Source organism: Suncus etruscus, chromosome 11 (genome assembly GCF_024139225.1).
Source record: "Suncus etruscus isolate mSunEtr1 chromosome 11, mSunEtr1.pri.cur, whole genome shotgun sequence".
In the NCBI taxonomy this organism is placed as follows: domain Eukaryota; kingdom Metazoa; phylum Chordata; class Mammalia; order Eulipotyphla; family Soricidae; genus Suncus; species Suncus etruscus.
The window spans coordinates 83,964,900-83,991,642 of record NC_064858.1 but is presented as its reverse complement, the minus strand read 5'-3'; the positions used below and the strand labels follow the sequence as shown (position 1 = coordinate 83,991,642).

Below are 26,743 nucleotides of genomic sequence, written 5' to 3'. Positions count from 1 at the left end.
ATCTGCCTTTCAGGTTATTTTCCTAACCATGAATGGTTACTTGAATAATATAGAAAATAATTGTGTCCCCCCCCCCGTTACTTGGTTTCATCGACTGAATTTTGAGACTATTTCTATGAAAAAGAAAGATGATAAGGCCCACTTTCTTAGAAATAGAAGATATAAAATGAAATGTCTTTTTGTGGATGTACTAAAGTCCATGCAGGTTTTGGATAAGAGAACAGAGCAACAAAGGGATGGGTGCCTCTCGGCCTTACAATCTTGAAAGGGCCACAGCATAGTGGTATGGGATGTGTGGTGTATAGAGATTCAGATCCAGAAGTCACATCCCACTCTGAGGATGATAGGTCTGGGATTAGAGAGCAGACACTTGAGCTGATGGCTTTGAAAGGGGGTGATCGTGACTTTTCTCTTACAATTTTAAAAAGAAAATATGAAAGAAATATTTCATCCTAGCAATATTGAATATGTAATGTCAACAACTTTCCTAATATATTTGTGTAACCTATTGCTTCATGTAGGAGACAAACATCTAAATCTTTACATTTTCCTTTTTGTTATGGTTATTAAAACATGTGATTTACAAAATTATCATAATACCATTTTTAAGGTATATAATGTTTCAATACAGTCCCACCACTGTAGGACTGTCTTTCCACAAATGGCCCCAATATCCTTCCACACTCCAGCCTATTAATTTACCAGGGACAAAACAAATTTACTTCATATTGCTTCCTCCAACAAAATGTAAAATAACTGCAAATGGAATTATCAGAATATAAACCACCAAAATTTAATATGTGATTACTATATGATTTAATTATATAAATACATTTAAATTACTAATAAAGTACAATATCTCACATAGTTTAATTAACATAAATAAGTTCTTAACTCTAGTATCTAAAATATATTGCATTAACTATTTTTTGGGGGGCCACACCCAGCTTTGCTCAGGGGTTACTCCTGGCTCTACACTCAGAAATTGCTCCTGGCAGGCTCGGGAGACCATATGGGATGCCCAGATTTGAACCACTGTCCTTCTACATGAAAGGCAAATGCCTTACCTCCATTCTATCTTTCCGGTCCCGCATTAACTATTTTTTGTACTTTGATCTCATAAAGATAATAATCATGTCTTCCCTGCCAATAAAATCATTTTTAAAAATGCTTCACTAATATTGGGACTGGAGATATAACACAACGGTAGGATGTTTGCCTCTGTTGCAGCTGACTCAAGGAGAAATGATGGTTCAAATCCTGGCATCCCATTTGGTCCCCTGTGCCTTCCAAAGGCAATTTTTGAGCACAGAGCCAAGTGTGACCCCCAAATCAAAAACAAACAAAATAAACCCCCAAAAGACAAAAATTTTTCTCATATATTTTGGAGTTTAAATGAAATAGGTAAAGCCTAAAATAGTAAAATTTAACAAAAGTGTTGTTAATTTATTAGTATATAAATAAGAAAAGTTGAGGGTGACACCAGGAACTAAGCTCCGTTGGGAGATTTATAATATTGCTCTGGCACCAACTTGTGCCAGTGTTAATATGACAGCGAGGACAGCGTGGAAATGACAACTGGACCTAAGACCAGGTGGTCCAATCACATCATCTAACACTAAGTGGAAATCAGAAGATGTATCGTAATTTGAACTGTGAAAAATAAGAGCACTAACTACAGAAAAGTGACTTTGACAACCGTGACTGGACAAAACTTACCTTGAGACCAATAAGGAAAACCCTTCTCTAGGCTGTAGCCCAGGACTCTTACAAAAATCAAGATGTTTTAGTACAGAGGCCCAACTTTGACAACAGAGACTGAGTAGAACCTTTGGAACCATAATATTCTAGCCTTCGGCTTAGGGACTGAGCAAAAGCAGGGAGTACGTGGTACAGAAGACTGAACACAACAATGATGGAAGAGAACCTCTAGAACTGTAAAGACTCTATCCTAGACCTTGTCCTATGACCTGTGCAATTACCAAGTTTGCTAGCTACAGTGGCCTGATTTTCTCATCCACAAGTGAGACGGAAGTTTCCTGGCACCACAAAAAAGCCCTTGGGATATGGTAATGAGTATATATGGAGCCAGTGGTTGTTCCCATGAAGGTATGCTTCAAGAGGGGAGAAACCCTGAATCTCTTAGGCCACAGGAATTCCCTTTATTCCCCAATATTTACTGTGCCTATGCAAAAAAAAAAATTGGGAAGAACACCAAACCCTGCCACTCCAGCACTCCTTTTTTTTGTTTTGTTTTGTTTGTTTGTTTGCTTGGTTTTTGGGCCACACCCAGTGGTGCTCAGGGGTTACTCCTGGCTGTCTGCTCAGAAATAGCTCCTGGCAGGCACAGGGGACCATATGGGACACTGGAATTCGAACCAACCACCTTTGGTCCTGGATTGGCTGCTTGCAAGGCAAACGCCGCTGTGCTATCTCTCTGGGCCCATTTTTTATTTTTTATTTATTTTTATTTTTTTATTTTGTTTGTTTTTGATATTATTTTCCTTCTCTTTTTTCTTCCACTTTTTTCTTTCCTTTTCACTCCTGTGGATATTATTTGGTGATTTTTTTTTTTTTTTTTGGCTGGGTGCCTTTTTTTTTTCTTTTTTGATAGTTGCTACCAAATTTTCCTTCTCTTTTCCTTATCTTTTTATCTACAACAGAATCACATAACTTGAATCATTCAGCCTCATAAATTGAGGGGGGAAAATGATGATACCAGGACCAGTCATATGAACATGTAGTGAAAATAAAAAATTATCAGACTTGAACACAAAACTCAAAGTCAATGACAACAGAATAGATACCCAATCTACAACAAGCTGTAAAGTGGAGTCCAGTTGCACTAGTATTCTGGGGGGTAAAGGAAGGATATATGGGATAAAAGCTGGGAACAGGGGTGGAGGGAGACAACATTGGAGGTGGAAATGCCCTTCATTCATTGTCACTATGTACCGTAAATAATTCTGTGAAAGAATTGTAATGCACTTCCGTCACAATAAAAATTTATTAAAAAAATTTTTTTTAAAAAGAAAAGTTGAGGGAAAATTCTGAGTAGACTTATAAAAGCACTCAAGTTTCAGGGCAGATTGCTCTTCTATTTTAAGAGATACTGCTTAAGTGTCTGCTAATGAAGAAAAGAAGTCACATAAAAATATCTATGGACATATAAAAATGACAATACAAGAACATTTAATATACATGAGACTTTAATTCAGTATTGAAAATATATGAAATTCTTTAGCAAGTTAGGACCAAATGTATCTTCCTTAATCTAGTAGAGGACAACCATAAACACCATCAGTGAATGCCATACTCAATGTCCTGTTCTTTAAAGAAGCTCCATTAATGCATAAAACTGTTTTTAAGGAGTAGGAACCATATTGGGTATATTGGGTAGGGCACTTGCCTGATTGCAATCAAACTGAGTTCTATTTCTTGCATTTCATGTTATACTCCTGAGCGGAAAACCAAGAGTAAATCCTGTGTAACACCGATGTGAAGCCTTTAAAAGCACACATGCACACAATGGTTTAAAGAATATGAATTACCTAAGATGTTGCCAGTCCCTGAAGCTTTTATAGTTCTTTAAAATATGATTGGCAGTCTTGATGGATAGAGTTTTCTTGGTGAGGTGTTCATTTTGTTGTTTTTGTCTTATATATTTTCATTTTTCTTGAGGACCATATGGGAAGCCAAGGATCAAATGCAGGTCAGCTGCATGCAAGGCAAATACCCTACTCATTTGGCTATTGCTCTGGCTCCTACCTTACTGTTTTTAGAGACTCTAATAAATCTTATATTGTTCCTCTAGAACTCATTCCACAGTTATTTGATATGCTGTTCTATTTGCTCAGATTATTTTTAACATTATGTTATTTTTCTAAAGGTTTCCTTCATCTCATCTTGGAGCTTCTTGATATTTTGCTAAGCTTCTATAAGTTTTTAAATAGCCAATATGCTCATCATTTATGGAGTAGTTTTCTCTTTTTTGCATTTATATATTTTTTTCTGCACTGCTGGATGCCAACTATCTGTGCCATTGTTTGTTTGAGCTTATTAGTCATCCTCACACTGGTGCCATTAATTTCCTGAGCTGACTGATGCTGGTTGAGCCCTCTGTTTTCTTGTTTTTGCTCATTGAATATTGTGGGCATCTGAGCTTCTTCCCAGTGGGTTTCCTTTACTCCACAGTGCCATGAGAAGTGTGAAATATGGAGAACTTGTGGAGTTGTGGTGATGGATTGGTTGACATGGTAGCGGTCAGGCGTGGAACTCTCAAGCCTGAAAGGCAAGGAGAAGAATCTATAAGCAGCCATTCAAGCTGATTTTTCTACCTAGAAGTGGTGTCAGTGTTCAGAGGTTCAAGAGCTGTAGAGGTGTGACTGTTGATATGGTGAAGGACTTTTCCTGAATTTTCATGAGGAGCACTTTATGACTAGATTTTTCTTTCAGTTGATCTTTATGCTCATTGATGATTGATAATTTTTCTGACAACATCATTCAATGCTTGTTTTACTTGTTTATTTCTTAGAGTATAAATGAATGGGTTCAGTAAAGGGGCAACAGACGTATTGAGCACTGCAACACTCTTATTGAAAGCAACACCTTCTTTGGCCGAAGGTTTTACATACATGAAGATACAACTGCCATAGGAGAGGGAGATGACAACCATGTGGGAAGAACATGTGGAAAATGCCTTTTTCCTTTGCTGGGCAGAAGGAATTTTTACAATAGTCCATATGATATTTGTGTAGGAGATAATCACTAGCACTAGAGTGACAACCAAAGTCACAATTGCCAAGAAAAAGTCAACTATCTCCAAAAGTCTTGTGTCAGAACAAGATATTTCGAAGAGGGGTCCATAGTCACAGTAATAATGGTTCAGTATGTTGGAAGCGCAGAAATTCAGTTGACTGGTAAGGATGATTGGGACCAATATGATTAGAAATCCACTTAGCCAAGAGCAGAGGACCAGCTGGATGCAGACTCTGTTGTTCATAATAGTTGTGTAATGCAGAGGTTTGCAAATGGCCACGTAGCGGTCATAGGACATGGCTGCCAGAAGGAAAAATTCTGTTGCCCCAAATAAGATGGCAAAGAAATACTGAGTAAGGCATCCAGCATAGCTGATGCTCTTGTTTCCAGTGGACATGCTGAAGAGCAGTCTTGGAGTAAAAGTAGATGTAAAGGAAATTTCCAAGAAGGAGAAGTTCCGGAGGAAGAAGTACATGGGAGTCTGGAGGTGGAAGTCCAGTAGTGTGAGAATGATAATAGTCAGGTTACCTATGATGCTGAATATGTAGGTGAGGAAGAGAAGCATGAAGATTACAGGTTGAATCTGTGGCATGTCTGTAAGTCCCAGAAGAATGAATTCTTTCAAAGAGCTTTGATTTCTCATTGCTATCATTTGTTGTCTGTGAAGGCAAATGAGGAAGCAGAAGATGAGGATCAGAGGTAAGGTCTAGGAGGTTTGTGAGCATAAGAGTTCTTTTTTTCTGTGGAATTGTGACATGTCATTTCCTCTGTAATGGATGTTTATTTTTACCTAACTGGTTTAATAATTTACACACTTAAAGACATTGTTGTGCTTATTGTCAGTTCGTACTCAGCGGTGCTAGTAGATATTAACATCAATTCTAAAGTCGTGTCAAGTATGATGATACTTTAAGGGCAATTACTTACTGTCTAGTAATTTTTTCTGAGTTAAGAAATTAGAGTGGCCCTAACTCCTTTATTTCTCTACAATTTTAAAGTTTCTATATTAGTAATTATTTTCTGCATACTTATTTTAGCTTCTTTTTATCTTTTATCTTCTGATGACTAAAGTTTTTGTCTTACAATTTCAACTTTCTTCTAGAATCTAAGAATCTACCTCTATATTCGGCTTCTTTCTCTCCTTCACATAGAGTTTTCAGAATTTGTTTTTCTGCTCCTGTTTCCAAATTATTGAAAAGTTCCCTTCTTATATGATGCTTTTCTAATGCTAAAGTGTATCTTTGTGGGTTGGGAATCCTTCTAATTTTCAGATCCTTTTTTGTTTACATCTGGAAGTTCTCAGGGATAACATCTGGCTCTGCACTCAAAAATCAGTCTTGGCAGGTTAAAGGGATTATATGCAATGCTGGGGATTGAACCCAGGTTGGCCCAGGGCAAGGCAAATGCCATACCTCCCTGTATTATTACTCTGGCCCTCTAATGTTCATATTCTTATATTTAACTTGTCAAAACATTTTTCTCAGATTTCTTTTCGGGGGACATACCCGGCAATGCTCAGGGATTACTCCTGGCTTTGTGCTCAGAAATTGCTCCTGGCTTTAAGGACCATATGGGACTCTGGGGGATCATACTGTGGTCTGTCTTAGATCAGCTGCGTGCAAGGCAAATGCCCTACCACAGTGCCATCGCTTCAGCCCTTCTCAGGTATTTCTAATCAAGTTAAAGTCATCTGTTAAACTATATCTCAGTATATTTTTATCGTGCAATCTGCTTGATAGGAAGAAAAATAAAAATGTTACCTTTACCTGAATTCCCCTATTACATACTTTAACTTTTCTGGTTGAGAGGGGCTTGCAATGCTAGTAGATAATAAGCAGCATAGAATTAGAAATGATATTACTGGATTATTGGTTATAATATTCTTTTATTGAAAGACCTAAAGTGGTGATCAGGGGACCCTCTGAGTGTTTGGCTCTACTGCACTGGATGTTCAATGGACTTTAACTGGTGGAAGATCTGGCAGAGACCTGAGCCTTAATCCTTATACTATTTTAACTAACTTGTCATGATAGTTTTAAATTTTTTGAGAAAATCTTCCATTTTAATAAAAAAAATTGTTCAGATATCAAAAATACTCTGGAAACTTTCACTTTTTTCTGATTATCTTGTATTCATTTCCCTGTCATAATTAACATCAAATCACACGATATCTGGAACCATTTTTGCTGTTTTCCTCTAGAACATCTTAGACATGATAATGTATGCTAAGGTTCACATCATCCAGTGTCATCAGTGTCTAGGCTCTTACAATTTTGCTCACTACTTTTTGGTCTGTGGAAGACATCTTTATATTATTTTTATTTTTTTGGATATACCCAGTGATGCTCAGGGGTTACTCCCTGCTATGCGCTCAGTAGTTCCTCCTGATTTGGGGAACCATATGGCACGCTGGGGATTGAACCCAGGTCTGTCCTAGGCTAGCACTGGCAAGTCATACGCCCAACTCCTTGTGCCACTATATTAATTACACCTTCATATTCTATCACACACAGTTCTTTAATAACTTTACTATAAAAAATCCTTAGAATTATATTTATTACAGCAATGTTAGTAAAAATTGTTAGTAAAATGATAAACTATTAGTAAAAATTTGAGTAAAATGTTAATATAATTTTTGTAAAAAATATTAGTAAAAATAAAGGTTTTGGGAACTATTTTATAGGGAAAAATATTCTGGCATATCCAGACCTCAACAGGCTGCCAAACTGCCAGAACACTGCAAGTAAATTCCTTGGCTGAAAACTATAGAATTTTTAGAATGGGTGGCAGATTCTCTTTCCTTTCAGATACATCCAAAAGCATTCACACATTAGTAGAGTATTATATGGTCACATTTGACCTACTTCTATTTATGTCTATCATAAATATATGTCATATATGTGAGATAAAATAAGTTTCTATTTTTATGTTCATGGTCCATGAATCTGGAACCACAATATTTGAATGTAGTATTTGGATAACTGAAAACTGTTAGTAAAGCTGCTGCATTTGAGTGATACATTTCTCTACTGTTAATATTTTCTAAGACAGGGAACTTTTCCCCTGTTTTGGCCACTGCCTTGTGCTCAGAGCTTACTTCTGGCTTAACACTCAGAATCACTTTTGGCTAGGTTGGGGAAACATATGGCTTGTTGATTGAACTTGGTTTGACCAAGTCTTCAATGTTATCTCTACAGCCTTACACATATGTTCTTTTAAAATAAAAATATTTTATTTTATTTTTGCTTAATAATCATAGAGAGGTAACAGATATTATAAAAGCAGATATGTACTTACCTTCAGCTTTAGGATAGTGCTGTGAGATTTTGCTCACACAAGTTCATGGAATGAATCACAATTTAGAAGTTGGATGTGGAACTAAGAAGGCATACAATTTAATTTACTTACTGTCCCACCACTCATCATTGGTTGAGTTATAATAAAGTTTACAAAAATAAATATTCAGTAGTAAAATATATATCTATTTTCAGTTCACACTAATTTTCATATAAATTAAATGCAATCTAAGAAGCAAATAATTTTACCATGTGATTTTTTTTTCACATTAAACTTATTTATAATAGTGATCATAGGGAGTGCACCTAAAACCTGCTTCCAAATTTATTTCTTTTATTCTATCCTGTGAGAGAGAGTTTATCTTTCTTCTGATTTTTATAACAGACTGAAGCATATTTTAAATGTTCTATTCAGAGGAGACCTAAGCATTATCATTTGAGGAAAGAAGAAAAGATCCCTGGAGGCTCCCATTCAGATCATGCTAATGAGCTCTCTTTGCTGAGTACCCCAGTACTGAATTTTAATAGGGGACTTGGGAAGAAGTCCAGGGAGACTTGGAGAAAAGTAACAGAACAGATATGGTACAAATGCCTTGTGAAATGATCAGTTTTCTAGATGCTGGACATAATGTGAAACAACCTACCTTAAATATTATTATTAATTATATATAAATTATTGGCATAGAACAAATAGCATCACATGAATCCTAAAGTGTAGGACAAAGACTTTAGGGCATTTGTCTTCCATTGATTTGTTGATTTTGCTTGTTGTGGTCAAGTAACATGAGCTAAAGAGCAAGTTTTGCATTTTCTGTTACCTCTGTACTCATTGTGTTTTGTGCTCTGATACTTGTTCTCTAAAAACAGGTAGAAAGGTCAGGGGCCTTGTATCCTTCTTCCATTTTCTCTACAAAATAGAAAGTTACTCTGGCATTAAAAATATTTTAAATGGTATGACTAGGTTGTACCATAATAGTTAGGGTGTGTGCTTTTAATCTGCAATCCTCCACCATAGAGTGATCTCTGATTGTAGAACTAGTAATAATCTCTGAGACTAGCTGAGTGTGGCCCCACAAACCATAAAATAATGGTTTACATTTAAACTTTCTTGCTTTTAGATGCTGTGATTTTGTTATTTTAAATATAATTTTGGGCTTACAATATCCCATCTCTATTTCCTGAGGCAGAGATACTGATTAGCAGTGTTGTCTTTGTGACTCAGAAGAGCCATTCTTACCAGGGTCAATGTGCTCTGAGGGAAAGAGAAACACTAGGACAAGGAAGGGGTTTTCTAACCATCTCAGGTGTGCCAACTACACTGTCCCAAGAAACAGGCAGAAAGACAGACCACCTGTTAGCTTCAACTTATGACTCAGAAGTGGCATTTTCACACCCAGACAATGTGGCTACTTTCTTTGTTGCACAGCAACACATTTATTCCAGTCAATAATCCCCAGAGCAATATGTGAAAAACACTCCAATACAATAATCACAATGAATAAGAAACACAGAATCTAAGTTATCTTTTTTACAAGTGGCTAGCCAGTTGTGCCAGCACCACTTATTGAAGAGGCCTTCCCTGTTCCATTTAGGATTTCTTTATCAAAAATTAGGTGATGGTATAACTGGAGAACATTCTCTGAGTACTCAAGCCTATTCCACTGATCTGAGGGTCTGTCTTTATTCCAATACCATGCTGTTTTCATAACTATTTCTTTGTAATACAGTTTAAAGTTGGGGTAAGTAATACCTCCCATATTCTTTTTCCCAAGTATTGCTTTAGCTATTCATGGGTGTTTATTGTTCTAAATGAATTTCAGAAGTGTTTGATCCACTTCTTTGAAAAAATGTCATGGGTATTTTTAGAGGGATCGCATTAAACTGTACAAAGCTGTAGTATCAAATAATTAAGGATGGTGCTGGATGGAAGTGGATTTCTCTCTGCCATCCCAGGCCATGTGGCTCTGCAACCCCCATTCAGCCGGCCGGTCTGGGGTCCAGGAAAGCGACGGGTATAGAACTCACTCACAGGCAGGCATCAGGAAGCATCAGCTTTATTCATACCCTATCCACCACATGTGTGTGGCCTACATCATAACCTTTCAAGCATTCAGCCATTCTTAGCTAGCCTGCATCTTAATTCCTTTCAGTCATCTTCCTTTGACCTCCATGCTGGTCAAAGACCAAAATAGGCAAAGCCCCAAAAGCCAGAGAGCCCAGCAGGGCAGAAGCCCTTAATCCCCTGGCTCAAAGGCTTATCTACCTTTTCCAAGACCCCTCCCAGGAATGGGCGGGGTCTTGCAGGTAAGGTCACACATAATATCTGGTTCCCAAGACCCCTCCCAGAAATGGGTGGGTCTCAGGTAGCTACACCTAAATCCAGGGTGGAGTTACACAAAGCTTTGGGAAGTATTGTCATTTTAATGATATTAATCCTGCCAATCCAAGAGCAGGGTATGAATTTCCATTTCCGTGTGTCCTCTCTTATTTCTTGTAGCAGGGTTTTGTAGTTTTCCTTGTATTGGTCCTTCACATCCTTCGTCAAGCAGACTCCAAGGTATTTGAGTTTATGTGAGACTAATGTGAATGGGGTTGTATTCTTAATATCCATTTCCTCCCTATTATTATTGGTGTATAAAAAGGCTATTGATTTCTGTGTGTTAATTTTATAGCCTGCTACATTGCTATATGCATCTATTGTTTCTAAAAGTTTTTTGATAGACTCTTTAGGGTTTTCTAAGTATAATATGTCATCTGCGAACAGTGAGAGCTTGACTTCTTCCTTTCTTATCTGGATTCCCTTGATATCTTTTTCTTGCCTAATCGCTATAGCAAATAGTTCCTGTACTATGTTCAATAGGAATGGTGAGAGGGGGCAACCTTGTCTTGTACTGTAGTTTAGAGGGAAGGCTTTCAGTTTCTCTCCATTGAGGATAATATTTGCCATTGGCTTGTGATAGATGGCCTTGACTAGATTGAGAAAGGTTCCTTTCATTCCCATCTTGCTGAGTTTTTTTTTATTTATCAAGAATGGGTGTTGAACCTTATCAAATGCTTTCTCTGCATCTATTGATATGACCATGTGATTTTTATATTTTCTTCTTGTTTATATTGTGTATTATGTTGATGGATTTACGAATGTTAAACCATCCTTGCATTCCTGGAATGAAACCTACTTGATCATAGTGAATGATCTTGATAAGGCATTGAATTCTATTTGCCAGAATTTTATTGAGGATCTTTGCATCTATATTCATCAAGGATATTGGTCTGTAATTTTCTTTTTTGGCTGTATCTCTGTCTGATTTTGGTATCAAGGTGATATTTGCTTCATAGAAGCTGTCTGGAAATGTTCCCGTTTTTTCAATTTCATGAAAGAGCCTGGCCAGGATTGGAAGTTGAGCTCTGATATGTTCCAGCTATACCACTCCTAGGGATATATCTTAGGAACACAAAAATACAATACAAAAATCCCTTTCTCCTATATTCATTGCATCGTTGTTTACAATAGCCAGACTCTGGAAATAGCCTAGATGCCTCTCACTAGAGGAATGGCTAAAGAAACTATGGCACATATACACAATGGAATATTATGCAGCCATCAGAAGAGATGAAGTCATGAAATTTTCCTATACATGGATGTATATGGAATCTATTATGCTGAGTGAAATAAGTCAGAGGGAGAGAGGTAGACACAGAATGGTCTCACTCATCTATGGGTTTTGAGAAAAATGAAGAATGAAAAACACTTGTGTAATGATTCTCAGAGACAAAATAGAGGAGGACTGGAGGGTCCAGCTCCTGACATGAAGCTCACCACAGGGATCTTTTAGTGCAGTCACAGAAATAATTACACTGAGAACTATCATAACAAAATGTGACTGATGAGGGAAGTAGAAATCCTGTCTAGAGTACAGGCCTGTGTGGGGTGGAGAGGAAGGACACTTGGGATATTGGTCATGGGAATGTTGCACTGGTGAAGAATTTTTTATATATATTAAAAAATCAAAAAGAAAAGAAAAGATAAGGCCTCCCAATTCTTACCACAGGCTGTGTTCTTTACACTGATGGTATAGAAAGACCAGGCACAGTAAATGCACCCCATATACACCTCAATTCAGGCCCTTTGCCTGGTCTGTATTGTGAATTGGGGGACAAAAACCCCCCAACACACAGAATCTCACCAACCATGTATATAGTCTGTTTAAGAACTTTAGGAGTTCAGCACCATTCCTGTTCATCTGCCCCCCTGGAGCCAGTCAGAAATCAGAACGTTCCTCCCACCCCAACCAACTGCCAACCAGATTCCTTAAGTAAAAAGACAGATTTCCAGACTACCTTGCCTCAGGCTGAGAAGAAGCTGCCATCTCCACTGCTGCTGAGTTGCTCTCAGTGGCTCCTTTTCTCACACTTCCCTTTGCTGTGGACTGTTGCTTGCTACCAGATTTGCTTGATGACATTTCCTGATATGTGACTGCTGGGAGCCATTTTTTAGATTCCAAAAGACCATTTTGTAGGCTGAAACTGTGCTCTGGACCTTATCCCCTAGCAATTTCAAAAGACTTAAAGAGGATATGTGTATTTCTTTCGTGAATTTCTTTCTTTTCTTTTCTTTTCTTTTTTTTAGTTTTTCGGGCTACACCCATTTGATGCTCAGGGGTTACTCCTGGCTAATCGCTCAGAAATTGCCCCTGGCTTGGGGGGACCATATGGGATGCGGGGGGGGGGGTTTGAACCGTGGTCCTTCCTTGACTAGCGCTAGCAAGGCAGGCACCTTGACTCTAGCGCCACCTCTCAGACCCCTCTTTTGTGTATTTCTTTAGATTTATTTTCTTAATAGGTATAATTCTTGTTTATTTTCTTATGTAGAGGTAGTTTTAACCATTCCTTTTTTGAATCTGTTAGTAGGAAATACTAGTAGATAAGTTTCTCTTGGGTTATGAGTTCATGTTAGAACCAGGTTATAGGGATTGTTTAGCTTGTTAGTTTTACCCCCATATGCACCAGCAGTATCATGTGGCATTATTCCTTTTTAAAATTGAGTTACCATGTTTTTCAGATCTATTATTTCATACATATACATACATACATGTATATGTATATATACATACATACATATATATGTTTTTGGGTCACATCTAGTGATGCTCAGGGGTTACTCTTGTTTTTGAGTTCAGAAATTGCTCCTGGCTTGGGGAATCATATGGGATGCTGGGATTGAACCCAGGTCAGTCCTGAGCAGGTGCAAGGCAAACTCCCTACTGCTGTGCTATTGCTCCAAGTGCTCTGACCCATTCCATCTGGGTCAGTTTTCAAATGCATCCTATGGGTCGATCTTCACTTTCTATCTATGGGTGTATATGGTGGCCACCTCTATGTCTGTCCAATGTCTGTCTGTATTGTACATAATGCCTATCTATGTAGTACATAGTCCTTCCCCCTTGTTATGTATTACCCTTCCTTTATTCTCTTCTCTGCTTACTACTTTACAAATCCTTTTCTACCTTTTCACTCTCACTCCTGATCTGTCGTTATATTTAACCCTTTTTACCCTCAGTTCTTAACTTCTTAAGAACTGGAACACTCCCCACACCCCAATCAGCTGCCAGCCAGATCCCAAAGGGAAAGGTTAGCCTCCCAGAGTGCCTTATGTCATCAGTTGGGGAAGAAGCTGCTACCACAGCTCTGTTGATTTGCTCTTGGAGACCCTTTTTCTCCTGTCTCTCTTTATATGGACTGTTACTCACTACCAGATTTTTCTTTTGAGAGACCTCTAGCTTGAGGACATTTTCTGATCTGTGACAGCTGCAACCAGTTTTTCAGACTCCACAAGACCATGTTGCATGCTGAAGCTGTGCTCCAAATTTTATCCACCTTAGAGTATGTCAAAAGATATAAAAGGGATATGTATATTTCCTTTGTACATTTCTTTAGATGTATTTTTTAATAGGTATAACTCTTTTTTTTTAAATTGGAAATTCCTCTATTTGTTTAAGACATTCCAATTTCTCATGCTTTATCTTTTGCACTTTCACTCAGGCTACTTCTTTTTTTTTGGGGGGGGGGGAGCAGTCCACAGCCCATAGCGCTCAGGGGTTATTCCTGGAAATGAAACTAAAGGACCAATTTATAGATAACAAAGTAAACCTCACAAAAGATTGCCGCTAACTCATGGAAGGCTGAGGTTAAATCGAAACCACCCAGACTGCATCCTCTTCTTCTACCCCTTCCAGAGGAAAGGGAGAAGGATGATCAATGGCCAAAGGCAGTCGCAGAAGCAACACCTAGAGCCGGCTTCAGGCTCAGGAGAGGACACTCTGGCTCCTCCTTATGGCTTTGGGTGTTCCACATGATCAGAGAAACTTCTCTAGTCACATACTATAGAAATGATCCCTGAAAGTATAGTCTTAGCTATAACTCTTATTGTGTATTTCCTTATGTAGTTGTAGTCCCCCCAATCCTCTTTTTGTATTTCTTTAGTAGAAAATTCTAGTAGATATGTATTTCTTAGGTTCTCAGTTCATGTTAGAACCAGGTCATAGGTATTATTTAGCTTGTTATTATTACCCCAATATGCAGAGCAGTATCATGTGGTATTGTTTCTTTTTTTTGCACAGGCACATTCAAATGGGAAATCTTACATACAGAAAGAAGTTTTCATTTAATAGGGATAGGGACTCCCAAATTTTATATTGTAGGGAGGACCTACAATGTTTGAACATTTGTCTGAACATTTGAACAAATGTCTGAACATTTGTCATAGTGACTTTTTTAAATATATAAAATCTTTAAGCACCATGATTACAAACATGATTGTATTTGGGTTTCAGTCATAAACAGAATACCCCTCTTCACCAGTGCCCTCCCTGTGCTCCACCCCTGCCTGTATTTGAGACAGGCATTCTACTTCTCTCATTCTTTAACATTGTCAAGCTAGTTGTTAGTATAGTTATTTCCCTAATAGCATTCACCATTCTTTGTGGTGAGCTTCAAATTGTGAGCCGGTCCTTCTGGCCCTTTTGGCCCTTACTCTATTTTCTCTGGGTCTTATTTTTTTTTTACATTTATAAAAGCAATTATATTTCTTTTTTTCCCCTTCTTTATTTGAACATCTTGATTACATACATGATTGTGATTACGTTTCAGTCATGTAAAGAACACTCCCCTTCAGCAGTGCAACATTCCCACCACCAATGTCCCAAATCTCCCTCCATCCCACCCCACCCCCACCTGTACTCCAGACAGGCTTTCCAGTTCCCTCATTCATTCACTTGATTATGGTAGTTCTCTGTGTAGTTATTTCTGTAGCTGTACTCACCACTCTTTGTGGTGAGCTTCATGGAGTGAGCTGGTGTTCCAGCCCTCCTCTCATTGTCTCTGAGGATTGTTACAAAAATGACTTTTATTTTTCTTAAAACCCATAGATGAGTGAGACTATTCTGCGTCTCTCTCCCCCTCTGACTTATTTCACTCAGCATGATAGATTCGAAAATTTCATGACTTCATCTCTCCTAATGGCTGCATAATATTCCATTGTGTATATGTACCACAGTTTCTTTAGCCATTCATCTTGGTTGTTTCTAGAGCCTGGCTATTGTGAATAGTGCTGCAATAAATATAGGTGTGAGGAAGGGTTTTTGTATTGTATTCATGTGTTCTTAGGGTATATCCCTAGGAGTGGAATAGCTGGGTCGAATGGGAGCTCAATTTCTAGATTTTGAAGGAACCTCCATATCGTTTTTCCATATAGGTTGGACTAGATGGCATTCCCACCAGCTGTGAATAAGAGTTGCTTTCTCTCCACATCTCTGCCAGCACTGATTGTTCTCATTCTTTGTGATGTGCGCCAATCTCTGCGGTGTGAGGTGGTGTCTCATCATTGTTTTGATTTGCATCTCCCTGATGATTAGTGACAAGGAGCATTTTTTCATGTGCCTTTTGGCCATTTGTATTTCTTTTTTTATCAAAGTGTCTGTTCATTTCTTCTCCCCATTTTTTGATGGGATTAGATGTTTTTTTCTTGTAAAGTTCTGTCAGTGCCCTGTATATTTTGGATATTAGCCCCTTATCTGAAGGGTGTTGGGTGAATAGTTTCTCCCACTCAGTGGGTGACTCTTGTATCCTGGGCACTATTTCTTTTGAGGTGCAGAAGCTTCTCAGTTTAATGTATTCCCATCTGTTAATTTCTGCTTCCACTTGTTTGGAAAGTGCAGTTTCCTCCTTGAAGATGCCTTTGTGTTGTTCTATATACCTTATGGTATCAGCTCTGATATCAAGGTCTTTAATCCATTTGGATTTTACCTTCATACATGATGTTAACTGGGGGTCTATATTCACTTTTTTGCAAGTGGCTAACCAGTTCTGCCAGCACCACTTGTTGAAGAGATTTTTCCTGCTCCACTTAGGATTTCTTGCTCCTTTGTCAAAAATTATGTAATTGTATGTCTGGGGAATGTTCTCTGAGAACTCAAGCCTATTCCACTGATCTCAGGGTCTGTCTTTATTCCAATACCATGCTGTTTTGATAACTATTGCTTTGTAGTACAGTTTAAAGTTGGGGAAAGTAATGCCTCCTATTTTCCTTTTCCCTATGAGTGCTTTAGCTATTCGAGGGTGTTTATTGTTCCAGATGAACTTCATAAGTGTTTGATCCACTTCTTTGAAGAATGTCATGGGTATTTTTAAGGGGATCACATAAAATCTTTATAATGCTTTGCGGAGTATTGCCATTTTAATAATGTTAATCCTGCCAAACCATGAGCAGGGTAAGTGTTTCCATTTCTGTGTGTCCTCTCTTATTTCTTGGAGCAGGGCTTTATAGTTTTCTTTGTATAGGGTCCTTCACATCTGTGGTCAAGTTGACTTCAAGATATTTGAGTTTATGTGGCACAATTGTGAATGGGATTGGCTTCCTGACTTCCATCTCTTCCCTATCATTATTGGTGTATAAAAAGGCCATTGATTTCTGTAGGTTGATTTTGTAGCCTGCCATCTTGCTATATGAATCTATTGTTTCTAGAAGCTTTTTGGTATGTCTTTAGGGTTTTCTAAGTAGAGTATCATGTCATCTGCAAACAATGAGAGCTTGACTTCTTCCTTTCCTATCTGGATTCTCTTTATATCTTTTTCTTGCCTGATCACTATAGCAAGAACTTCCAGTACTATGCTGAAGAAGAGTGGTGAGAGCAGACAGCCTTGTCTTGTACCAGAATTTAGAGGAAAGGCTTTTAGTTTTTCTCCATTGAGGATAATATTTGCCATTGGCTTGTGGTAGATGGCTTCAACTAGATTGAGAAAGGTTCCTTCCATTTCTATCTTGCTGAGAGTTTTGATCAGGAATGGGTGTTGGACCTTATCAAATGCTTTCTCTGCATCTATTGATATGATCATGTGATTTTTATTTTTCTTGTTGTTGATGTTGTGTTTGATGTTAATAGATTTACGGATGTTAAACCATCCTTGCATTCCTGGGATGAAACCTACTTGGTCATAGTGTATGATCTTCTTGATGATGCATTGAATCCTATTTGCCAGGATTTCGTTGAAGATCTTTGCATCTGTGTTCATCAGGGATATTGGTCTGTAATTTTCTTTTTTGGCAGTGTCTCTGTCTGGTTTTTGGTATCAAGGTGATGTTGGCTTCATAAAAGCTGTTTGGGAGTGTTCCCGTTTTTTCAATTTCATGGAAGAGCTTGGCTAGGATTGGTAGTAGCTCCTCTTGAAAGATTTGAAAAAATTAATTAGGAAAACCATCTGGGCCTACGCTTTTCTTTTTGGGCAGATGTTTTTTTAATTTTTTTATTTTTAATTATGAGAACAAAAATGCAAAGAAAGAGGACAAGGTAAAGTTACAGTGGAAAAACAATCACACATAACATAAGTCTCAGAAGTCCCCTTACTGATATCTTAACTTTGAAATTTCAGCCAAAGAACATTAAGATAAACAAGACAGAATCCATGTAATTACTTTGTCCCTCAAGTCCCCAGATTGTAACACATTATAATATTTCTTAACAGCACACCAGGCAATCTAAAGCCATAAAACTTACGTAACTCCTTAAACATTACAAGCATAGTATTTTTTTACATTCCATATACAAGCATATTAGCTTAAGTTAACCTCAAATTTTAAGTGGGTTCTTTTTAAAAATTAGAGTCAAAGGAGCACAGTAAAAATGGTGTTAGATTGGCAATTGTTGTTTGCATAGGCCCACCAGAATATGAGGGGCATGGAAAGAAATAACCTTGGCCTAAATACAAAGAGACCAGACCCCTGAAGTTTCCTGGCACAAGACCAAATCTAGGCTCCAGGCAAGCTAGATCGTCCAATCCAAGACATTGTCTGTAGTGCCAACACACTTTTATTTTTCACACAGTCTCTGTTGTTGGTATTATGTTTCTGTATTAAAGATCCTGGAATCTGCATATCCTACATTGAAGTTAGGATGTGGAGCGTCCTCTCGTTTCACCTCACAATCAAAGAGCAATGCAGGGAGCCCTGTCCTGTAAGCAGGTCATTTTTGTTGTTAAGTCTTCTCAGTGTTAAGGAAAGTCTCTTTTGAGCAGGTCAATGTCTGAGCAGTGTAGGGTCTTCCATGGTAGAGGATTGCTTCAAGGTGATGTTATAGACCAGCCTGGATGTTTTGTGGATGGCTTCCCTGGTCCAGGGGTGAATGGAAAATGCCCTTTCTTCTGAGGTCTGTGCCAGGTCGTTATGTCAATGTTCAGGGGGTAAGGTCCCTTTGCACTACAAGATTTGTGTGTTCCAATCTCTATTAGATAGGATCTTATTTGTATGTATAGTATTTTCCCATTTTAATGTGCCTATGCAAAAAAGGAGCAATGCCACGTGATGTTATTGGCACATATGGGGGCCATAAGAACAATTCCAACGATTCCCATGATATGGTTCAATCGTAAGTATTAAACTGGGGGACTCTTTCACCAAAATTCCTTGTTAAACAGCTCAAAAAGAGAAGATAAAAAGTGGTTAGAGAACTGGGGAGCAGGAACCCCCGCGTTCGTGACCCTGCCAGCGCCAGGGTGAGTGCGCTCCCCTAGGGTGCTCCCACATGGGCGACCAGAGACATCTGCGCCCGCCACCCTGCGCCCCCCCCCCTAGAAAGGCTGCAGGGGCCCAGAGCTGCTCCAACTGGGGAGCAGGGACCCTCGCGTTTGTGACCCTGCCGGCGCTCAGGGTGAGTGCGTTCCACTGGAGCCCTTCCACGTGGGCACTCGGAGAATTCCGCACACGCCAACTTGTTGGCATAGAGACCACACCACCCGTCATCTCATCTTCCAGGCCCCAGAGTTCACTCCACCCAACCCGAGCTTAGACAGAGGAGGGCATTCCCTAGTACTTAGTGAGCCAGAGTCACCTGCCCCACTGGGACAGGCTGGGACGAATAGACTGGGTGAGCTTGGGCTTGCCCCCTGGACCTTTAGGTAACCTAGAGCAACCTAGCTCTGAGCGCCCAGAGTGGACCTGAGACCCCCCCCCAAGGGCTGAGAGCAGCTACCGGGAGGGCTTGACTGGGGGAATTTCCTCCGTGGAAACTGGGAGGAGCAGAACTTTATTGACTCCCAGATAAGGGAGGGAACAGAGAGTTAGGCTCAACAGCGCCCGCGACCAGTGTGGCCAGGAGCAGAACTACACCTACTGACAGGAATAAAGAGAAAGGCTGACTTCCAGGTAGCAGAGGAGGGGAGAAAGACCTAGGCTCAACAGTGCCCTCCACCATTGTGGTCAGGAGAGGGCCAGTACTAGCTGCCAACAAAAGGGCAAAACAACTAACCAGGCCACATAAAGAGCACAGGAGGAACCAAACCTCAGCAAGTTCACCCAAAAGTCCCTCTAGAACCACCCTCAGGGAGGGAACCCATTCCCACACCACAGGGGATCAAAACAGGCGGAATTTAGAAGCACAGCACTCTAAAGCACACCATTAAATACAAAGAAAAATGCGTAAATCAAGGAGAACCCCAATATCTGGAGATATGGTGACAAACTCTAGCAAGTTTCCAAGTCCACCAAAATGCACAGATCCATGCGAAGAAGACCTAAAAGCAGCCATGAGGAAGGAAATGCAAGAATTAATAAAAGAAATGAGAGAAACCCTAGCTACCGAGTATAAGAAATCTATGGATGATCGAATCAGCCAAATTAAAGAAGAAATGTTAAAGAACATGAGAGATTCCATACAAAAAGAAGTGAAGGAATTAAAAGATAAAGTAACAAGCCTTACAAGCAGAAACACAGAATTGGAGAAATACATTGAAGAACTGGAAGGAAAACTGCAAACAAAAAATGATCAAGAAACCAACAAAGAAATAAAAGACAAAGCACTGGAAGGAAAAGTCCAGTATCTAATGAACAAGGACAAAAGAAACAATCTAAGAATTGTGGGTATACCAGAAGGAGAGGAAATAGGGAAAGGGGAAGAACAAGTAGTCAGAGAGATAATAGCAGAGAACTTCCACACCCTATGGAAAGAAACCCCAATGCCAATACAGGAAGTAAAAAGAGTTCCCAATAAGATAGACCCGAATAAACAAACACCAAGACATATAGTAATCCAATTGGCAAAAAACAAAGAGAAAGAGGAACTCCTTAAAGCAATAAGGAAGAAAGGAAACCTCAAGTACCAAGGTAGGGACATAAGAATCAAATCAGATCTCCCATTCGAAATAATTCAAGCAAGAAGACAGTGGAATGACATATTTAAACGACTGAATGAAAGAAATTTCCAACATAGGGTCCAATACCCAGCAAAACTCTCATTCATATGGGAGGATAGACTAAAAACATTTTCAAACAAGAACGAACTTGAACTATTTGTGCAAACAAAACCGATCCTAAACGACTTACTCAGAGACGAATTACACAATCCAAACCCCCGATTGTAACAAAAACCACCCTACACAACACAACTGCACAACAATCCTCTCTCTCAATAATCTCCCTAAATGTTAACGGACTAAACTCTCCAATTAAAAGACACATAATAGAGAACTGGATTAGGAAAAATAAACCGGACTTCTGCTGTCTGCAAGAAACACACCTACAGATACAGGATAAGCACAGGCTTAGAATAAAAGGATGGAAAGTAATTATTCAGGCCAATGGAAAACAAAAAAGAGCAGGGACAGCCATTCTTATATCAGACCAAATTGCATTCAACCTCAAGAAAGTGATCAGAGACAAAGAGGGTCACTACTTACTGATCAGGGGAACATTAGATCAAGAAACACTAACCCTGGTCAATATCTATGCACCTAATGTAGAGCCAGCAAAATATGTGAGGCAACTACTGGCAAACCTGGAGAAACACATGAAGGGAAATGTGATAATAGTAGGGGACCTCAATACTCCTCTATCACCACTGGACAGATCTACCAAACAGAAAAATAGCAAAGAAATAAGAGCTCTGAATGAAAAATTAGAAGATTTAGGGCTAATAGACTTATATAGAGCCCTCCACCCCAGAAAGCAGAATAAACATTCTTCTCAAGCCCACATGGAACCTTCTCCAGAATAGACCATGTCTTAGGATACAAAGCCAACCTATATAAGACCACAAAGGTAAGGATCATTAGAAGTACCCTCTCAGATCACTACGCAACAGAGCTCAAAATTGATGTCAAGAAGAAGCAATGGAGAAAAACTGATGCCTGGAGATTAAACAACATGCTGCTCAACAACAGCTGGATCAAAGAACAACTCAAGGAAGAAATAAAAAGATTCCTTGAGACAAATGACAATGAAGAGACAATATGTCAAAATTTATGGGACACAGCAAAAGCAGTAATTAGGGGGAAACTCATAGCAATACAGGCCTATGTCAAGAAACAGGAAAATAATAAAACCAACAGTTTAAAAGATCACCTCAAAGAATTGGAACAAAAGCAACAGAGAAATCCAACCACAACCAGAAGGCAAGAAATAATAAAAACCAGAGCAGAAATAAACAACATAGAAACTAAGAAAACAATACAAAAAATCAATGAGACCAGGAGTTGGTTTTTCGAAAAAATTAACAAGATAGACAAACCACTGGCAAAACTCACCAAAAAAAGAGGGAAAACACCCAAATCAGTAGGATCACAAATGAAAGGGGAGATATTACAACAGAACCTCAAGAAATACAACATATCATGAGATCATATTATGAACAACTATACTCAACTAGGCTAGAGAACCCAGTAGAAATCGACAGATTCTTGGAAGAACACCCTCTTTCAAGACTGGAAAAGGAAGATCTAGAAAGCATAAACAGACCAATCACGGCAGACGAAATTGAAGATGTAATTAAAAAACTTCCTAAGAACAAAAGCCCAGGCCCAGATGGATTTACAGGTGAATTCTATCAAACATTTCAAGAAGAGTTACTACCACTTTTCCATAGGCTCTTCCAAACCATAGAAAAAACAGGAATCCTCCCCAACTCCTTTTATGAGGCTAATATCACACTCATTCCCAAAGAAGGCAAAGACAGTACCAAAAAACAAAACTACAGACCAATCTCACTAATGAACATAGATGCAAAGATACTCAATAAAATCTTAGCAAACCGAATCCAGCACTTCATCAAAAAGATCATACATCACCATCAAGTGGGATTCATACCAGGCATGCAAGGTTGGTTCAACATACGCAAATCAATCAATTTGATACATCACATCAACAACATGAAAGACAAAAACCACATGATCATATCAATCGATGCAGAGAAGGCGTTTGACAAAATCCAACATCCTTTTATGTTAAAGACACTCAGCAAAATAGGGTTAGAAGGAACCTTCCTCAAAATAGTTACAGCTATATATGAAAAGCCTACAGCCAACATTATACTTAATGGCGAGAAACTAGAAGCATTCCCATTAAGGTCAGGAACTAGGCAAGGCTGTCCACTCTCTCCACTCTTATTCAATATAACCTTAGAAGTCCTAGCAATAGCAATCCGACAAGAGAAGGGAATCAAAGGAATCCAAATTGGGAAAGGGGAACACAAGCTATCTCTATTTGCCGACGATATGATGATATACATCGAAAACCCTAAAGAGTCCACAGTAAAACTCCTAGAAACAATTAACCAATACAGCAAAGTGGCTGGATACAAAGTCAATACACAAAAGACAGTAGCGTTTCTATATACAAACAATGAAGTTGAGGAGAGAGAGATTAAAAATACAACCCATTTAAGATAGTATCAAAAAATATCAAGTATCTAGGAATCAACCTTACAAGAGAAGTGAAAGACCTTTACCAGGGAAACTTCAAAACACTTCAGAAAGAAATTGAACGTGATCTAAAGAAATGGAAGAACATCCCATGCTCATGAATAGGTAGAATTAAATAGTCAAAATGACTATCCTACCCAAACTTCTATATAGATTTAATGCAATCCCTATCCAAATCCAGACACAATTCTTTAAAGAAATAGAACAATCAATCACAAGATTCATATGAAACCACAAAAGAGCCAGGATAGCCAAACACATACTGAAAAACAAAAAGCTGGGAGGCATCTCCTTACTTAACTTGAAACTATACTATAAAGCCATAGTAATCAGAACAGCATGGTACTGGAACAGAGACAGGACCTCAGACCAGTGGGTCAGAACAGAATTCCCAGACATAAACCCCCAGATATACAGCCAACTAATATTTGATAAAAGAGGCAAGAATCTGAAATGGAACAAAGAAAGCCTATTCAACAAATGGTACTGGTACAACTGGAAAACCACATGTACGAAAGTGAAAATCGACCCATACCTCACTCCCTATACAAAAGTCAACTCAAAATGGATCAAAGACCTTGAAATCAAACCCAAATCTATATAGTTTATCGAGAATAAAATAGGCAGAACACTCGAAGACCTATATATCAAAAAGGTCTTTGAGAATGGAGCACCAATGGTAAGAACGTTAGCATCAAATATAAACAAATGGGACTACATCAAACTAAAAAGCTTCTGCATGGCAAAAGAAGCCCTACTTAATGCAAGAAGACAGTGAACAGAATGGGAAAAAATCTTTTCACTCGACATATCCCACAAAGGGCTGATATCTAGAACATACAAAGCACTCAGAAAGCTGAGCCCCTCAAAACCAAATAAAGCCATAAAAATGGGTAGATGAAATGAATAGACACTTCTCTGAGGAAGACAGAAGGATGGCCAACAAACACATGAAAACATGCTCACCTTCACTCATCATCAGGGAGATCCAAATCAAGACAACAATGAGATACCACCTTACACCAGTGAGGATGACTCACATCAAAAATAATGGAAACAACCTTTGTTGGCGGGGATGCAGTATGAAAGGAACTCTCATCCACTGCTGGTGGGAATGCCCCCTAGTCCAACACCTATGGAGAAAAGTCTGGAGAGTGCTCAAAGAACTCAGAATTGAGCTGCCATTTGACCCAGCAATTGCTCTACTAGGCATATACCCACAAGATGGAAGGACATTCATTCCAAAATCTGTATGCACCCCACTATTTATCGCAGCACTCAGTATAATAGCCAAATCTTGGAACCAACCTCGATGTCCAACAACAGATGAATGGATCATTAAGATGTGGTACATATACACAATGGAATATTACATGGCAGTCAGAAATGATACAATCACAGACTTTGCAGCAACGTGGATGTACCTAGATCATGTTATGTTAAATGAAGTAAGTCAGAAGACAAAAGATAAACACAGAATGGAAGCACTATTCTGAAACACCTAGAACATATATTTTATACACAACTAATACCTAACAAGCAAATAACAGGGTTTAACAGGGTAGAAACTCTGAACATTGTAATAGTCAACATATACGTGGGAGCAGAGTCCAAAATACATGAAAAAGGAACAACACAAACTCTTGACTACACATTATACCACAAAGAAAACAACAACAACAGAAACAGGAGCATAGAGAGAACAGGTATGTAATCAGACTTCTATAACAAAGGCCCATAATAATCCCTTAGATATCGTATACAGGAACACAAGTATAGAACATCACGGGAAATCACTGACTGCAATGGCAACATACCATAACACTATGTTTTAATGCCTTTATCTTACTATATTTTAAATAACCTTTCAGATTTTCTGTCCACAGGCGCCCTTGGATACAAAGGGCGGACAAACTAAGATGGCAACTCGGATACCACACGAGATACCATACCTTGTTTGCACTACGAGACGGCCACGAGAAAACTCTTTAACATACACTTTATCTCTAGGTTATACCTTCTTTTAGGAATTGAAGCACGTTGCTAGTCAGACCACCGAAGCAGTACCTGCGACGTACAGACTTAAACTACAGGCTCTATTCATCGAACACATTCAACCAAACCAGTATTCCCTTGCTTATTCTCTCCTCTCTTCTCACTACCTTTTTTTTTCTTTTTTTTCTTTTTCTTTTCCTTCATTTTTCTCTTTTCTATTCTTCTCTTTACATTCTCCACTTTTTCTTCTCCCTTTCTTTCTAAGGTATTTTCTCCTTTCTCTCCCTTCATACCCCTTCCTTATTATTCCCCTTTCTCCCCTCCGGAAATCCAACTATCCCTTCACCCCTCAATCCCATCCAGATGTCCCACCTTATTAAAACCCTTCACTCTCAGTCCTTAATCTATTAGGCATCAAGATTGACCTCCTACCCAATGAACCATTACCCAGCACCCAGGCGAGGAGACACCCAGTCAAACCCACACCTCGTCTCCTGCAAGAAAAGACAGCTAACTCCCCTGTGGACTCATGCTGCGAGGCCCTCCCTACCAACTCCCCCTAACGTGGACTGTTTCTTGAAACCGGACCTAGGTCCAAAAGTATCCCCAATGCAAGAACTCTTCCAAGACCTCCCTGCTGCAAATGTTTACCAATCTGAAGAAGGTCAGGGAGTGTGATATGAATATACCTGGGAACCCACACACCACAAGAAATACCCAAAAGACAATGGGAAAAACTGTACTTCCAACATAGGCATAAGACCTGTAATACACCACCTCTTTACCTGCTCTCCCCCAAATGTAAGGTAGTCTTTTGCACCACTTTGGTCCTTTAAAAACTTCGCTAACTCATTTTATATCTTTTTTTTCTTTTTTTCCTTTTTTCAAAATGTATTTATTAATTTTTTTAAATGTCTGTCCTACATATACATTTGTGAGCACATACATTTTTATTTTTTTTTTCTTCTTTTTTTTAATCGTTTTTGGGTATGTGACCTGTTTCTGTTATCCCCTCTGTCCACCCCCAAATACACCGACAATATAATGTAGCACCACTTCCCCCTGCAAAGGCACACTAAATAAAGGGGGAAATCTTACATATAAAAAAAAAAGAGCTCCTATCTACTAGATATAGGAACTCATAGTTGTTTACAATATAGGGATATCTCCTACCTTGAAAATATGTCATGCGGAATCAACTTAGACCTCAGGTGATGAGATACCATTCATCCAGCCTTGAACCCTGGATCCCAGACATAGAAACAGCACAGCTCTTCACAACAGCTGCAGGAAACAAATTCCATCCGAGACAGCCTTAATACTGCGGGGTCAACAACAAGGGCCAGCTCTAACATGATATCCTGACAACGAGGAAAATGCAAACAACTTGACCTTAGAGAAGATTAGCCTACCTTACCAGCTAACGACAAGACAAAACCAGAAGACTTGGCACC

At 38.9% G+C, this 26,743-nt stretch overlaps 2 protein-coding genes and 2 non-coding genes across 4 annotated transcripts in view; 2 read left to right on the top strand and 2 right to left on the bottom strand.

Moving 5' to 3' along the window:
• The window catches only part of DNAJC14 (DnaJ heat shock protein family (Hsp40) member C14), a 1,080,043-nt gene that overhangs the window by 402,115 nt on the left and 651,185 nt on the right, over positions 1–26,743 (top strand). The window lies entirely within an intron of this gene.
• LOC126022988 (olfactory receptor 6C4-like) lies at positions 4,469–5,410 on the bottom strand. The gene has a single exon (XM_049784028.1). The coding sequence runs from the start codon at positions 5,408–5,410 to the stop codon at positions 4,469–4,471; it is 942 nt and encodes a 313-aa protein (XP_049639985.1).
• Positions 12,082–12,214, top strand: LOC126023204 (small nucleolar RNA SNORA51). The gene has a single exon (XR_007500407.1). It is a non-coding gene; the product is annotated as a small nucleolar RNA SNORA51 (small nucleolar RNA).
• On the bottom strand, positions 14,250–14,463 carry LOC126023350 (small nucleolar RNA U3). The gene has a single exon (XR_007500497.1). It is a non-coding gene; the product is annotated as a small nucleolar RNA U3 (small nucleolar RNA).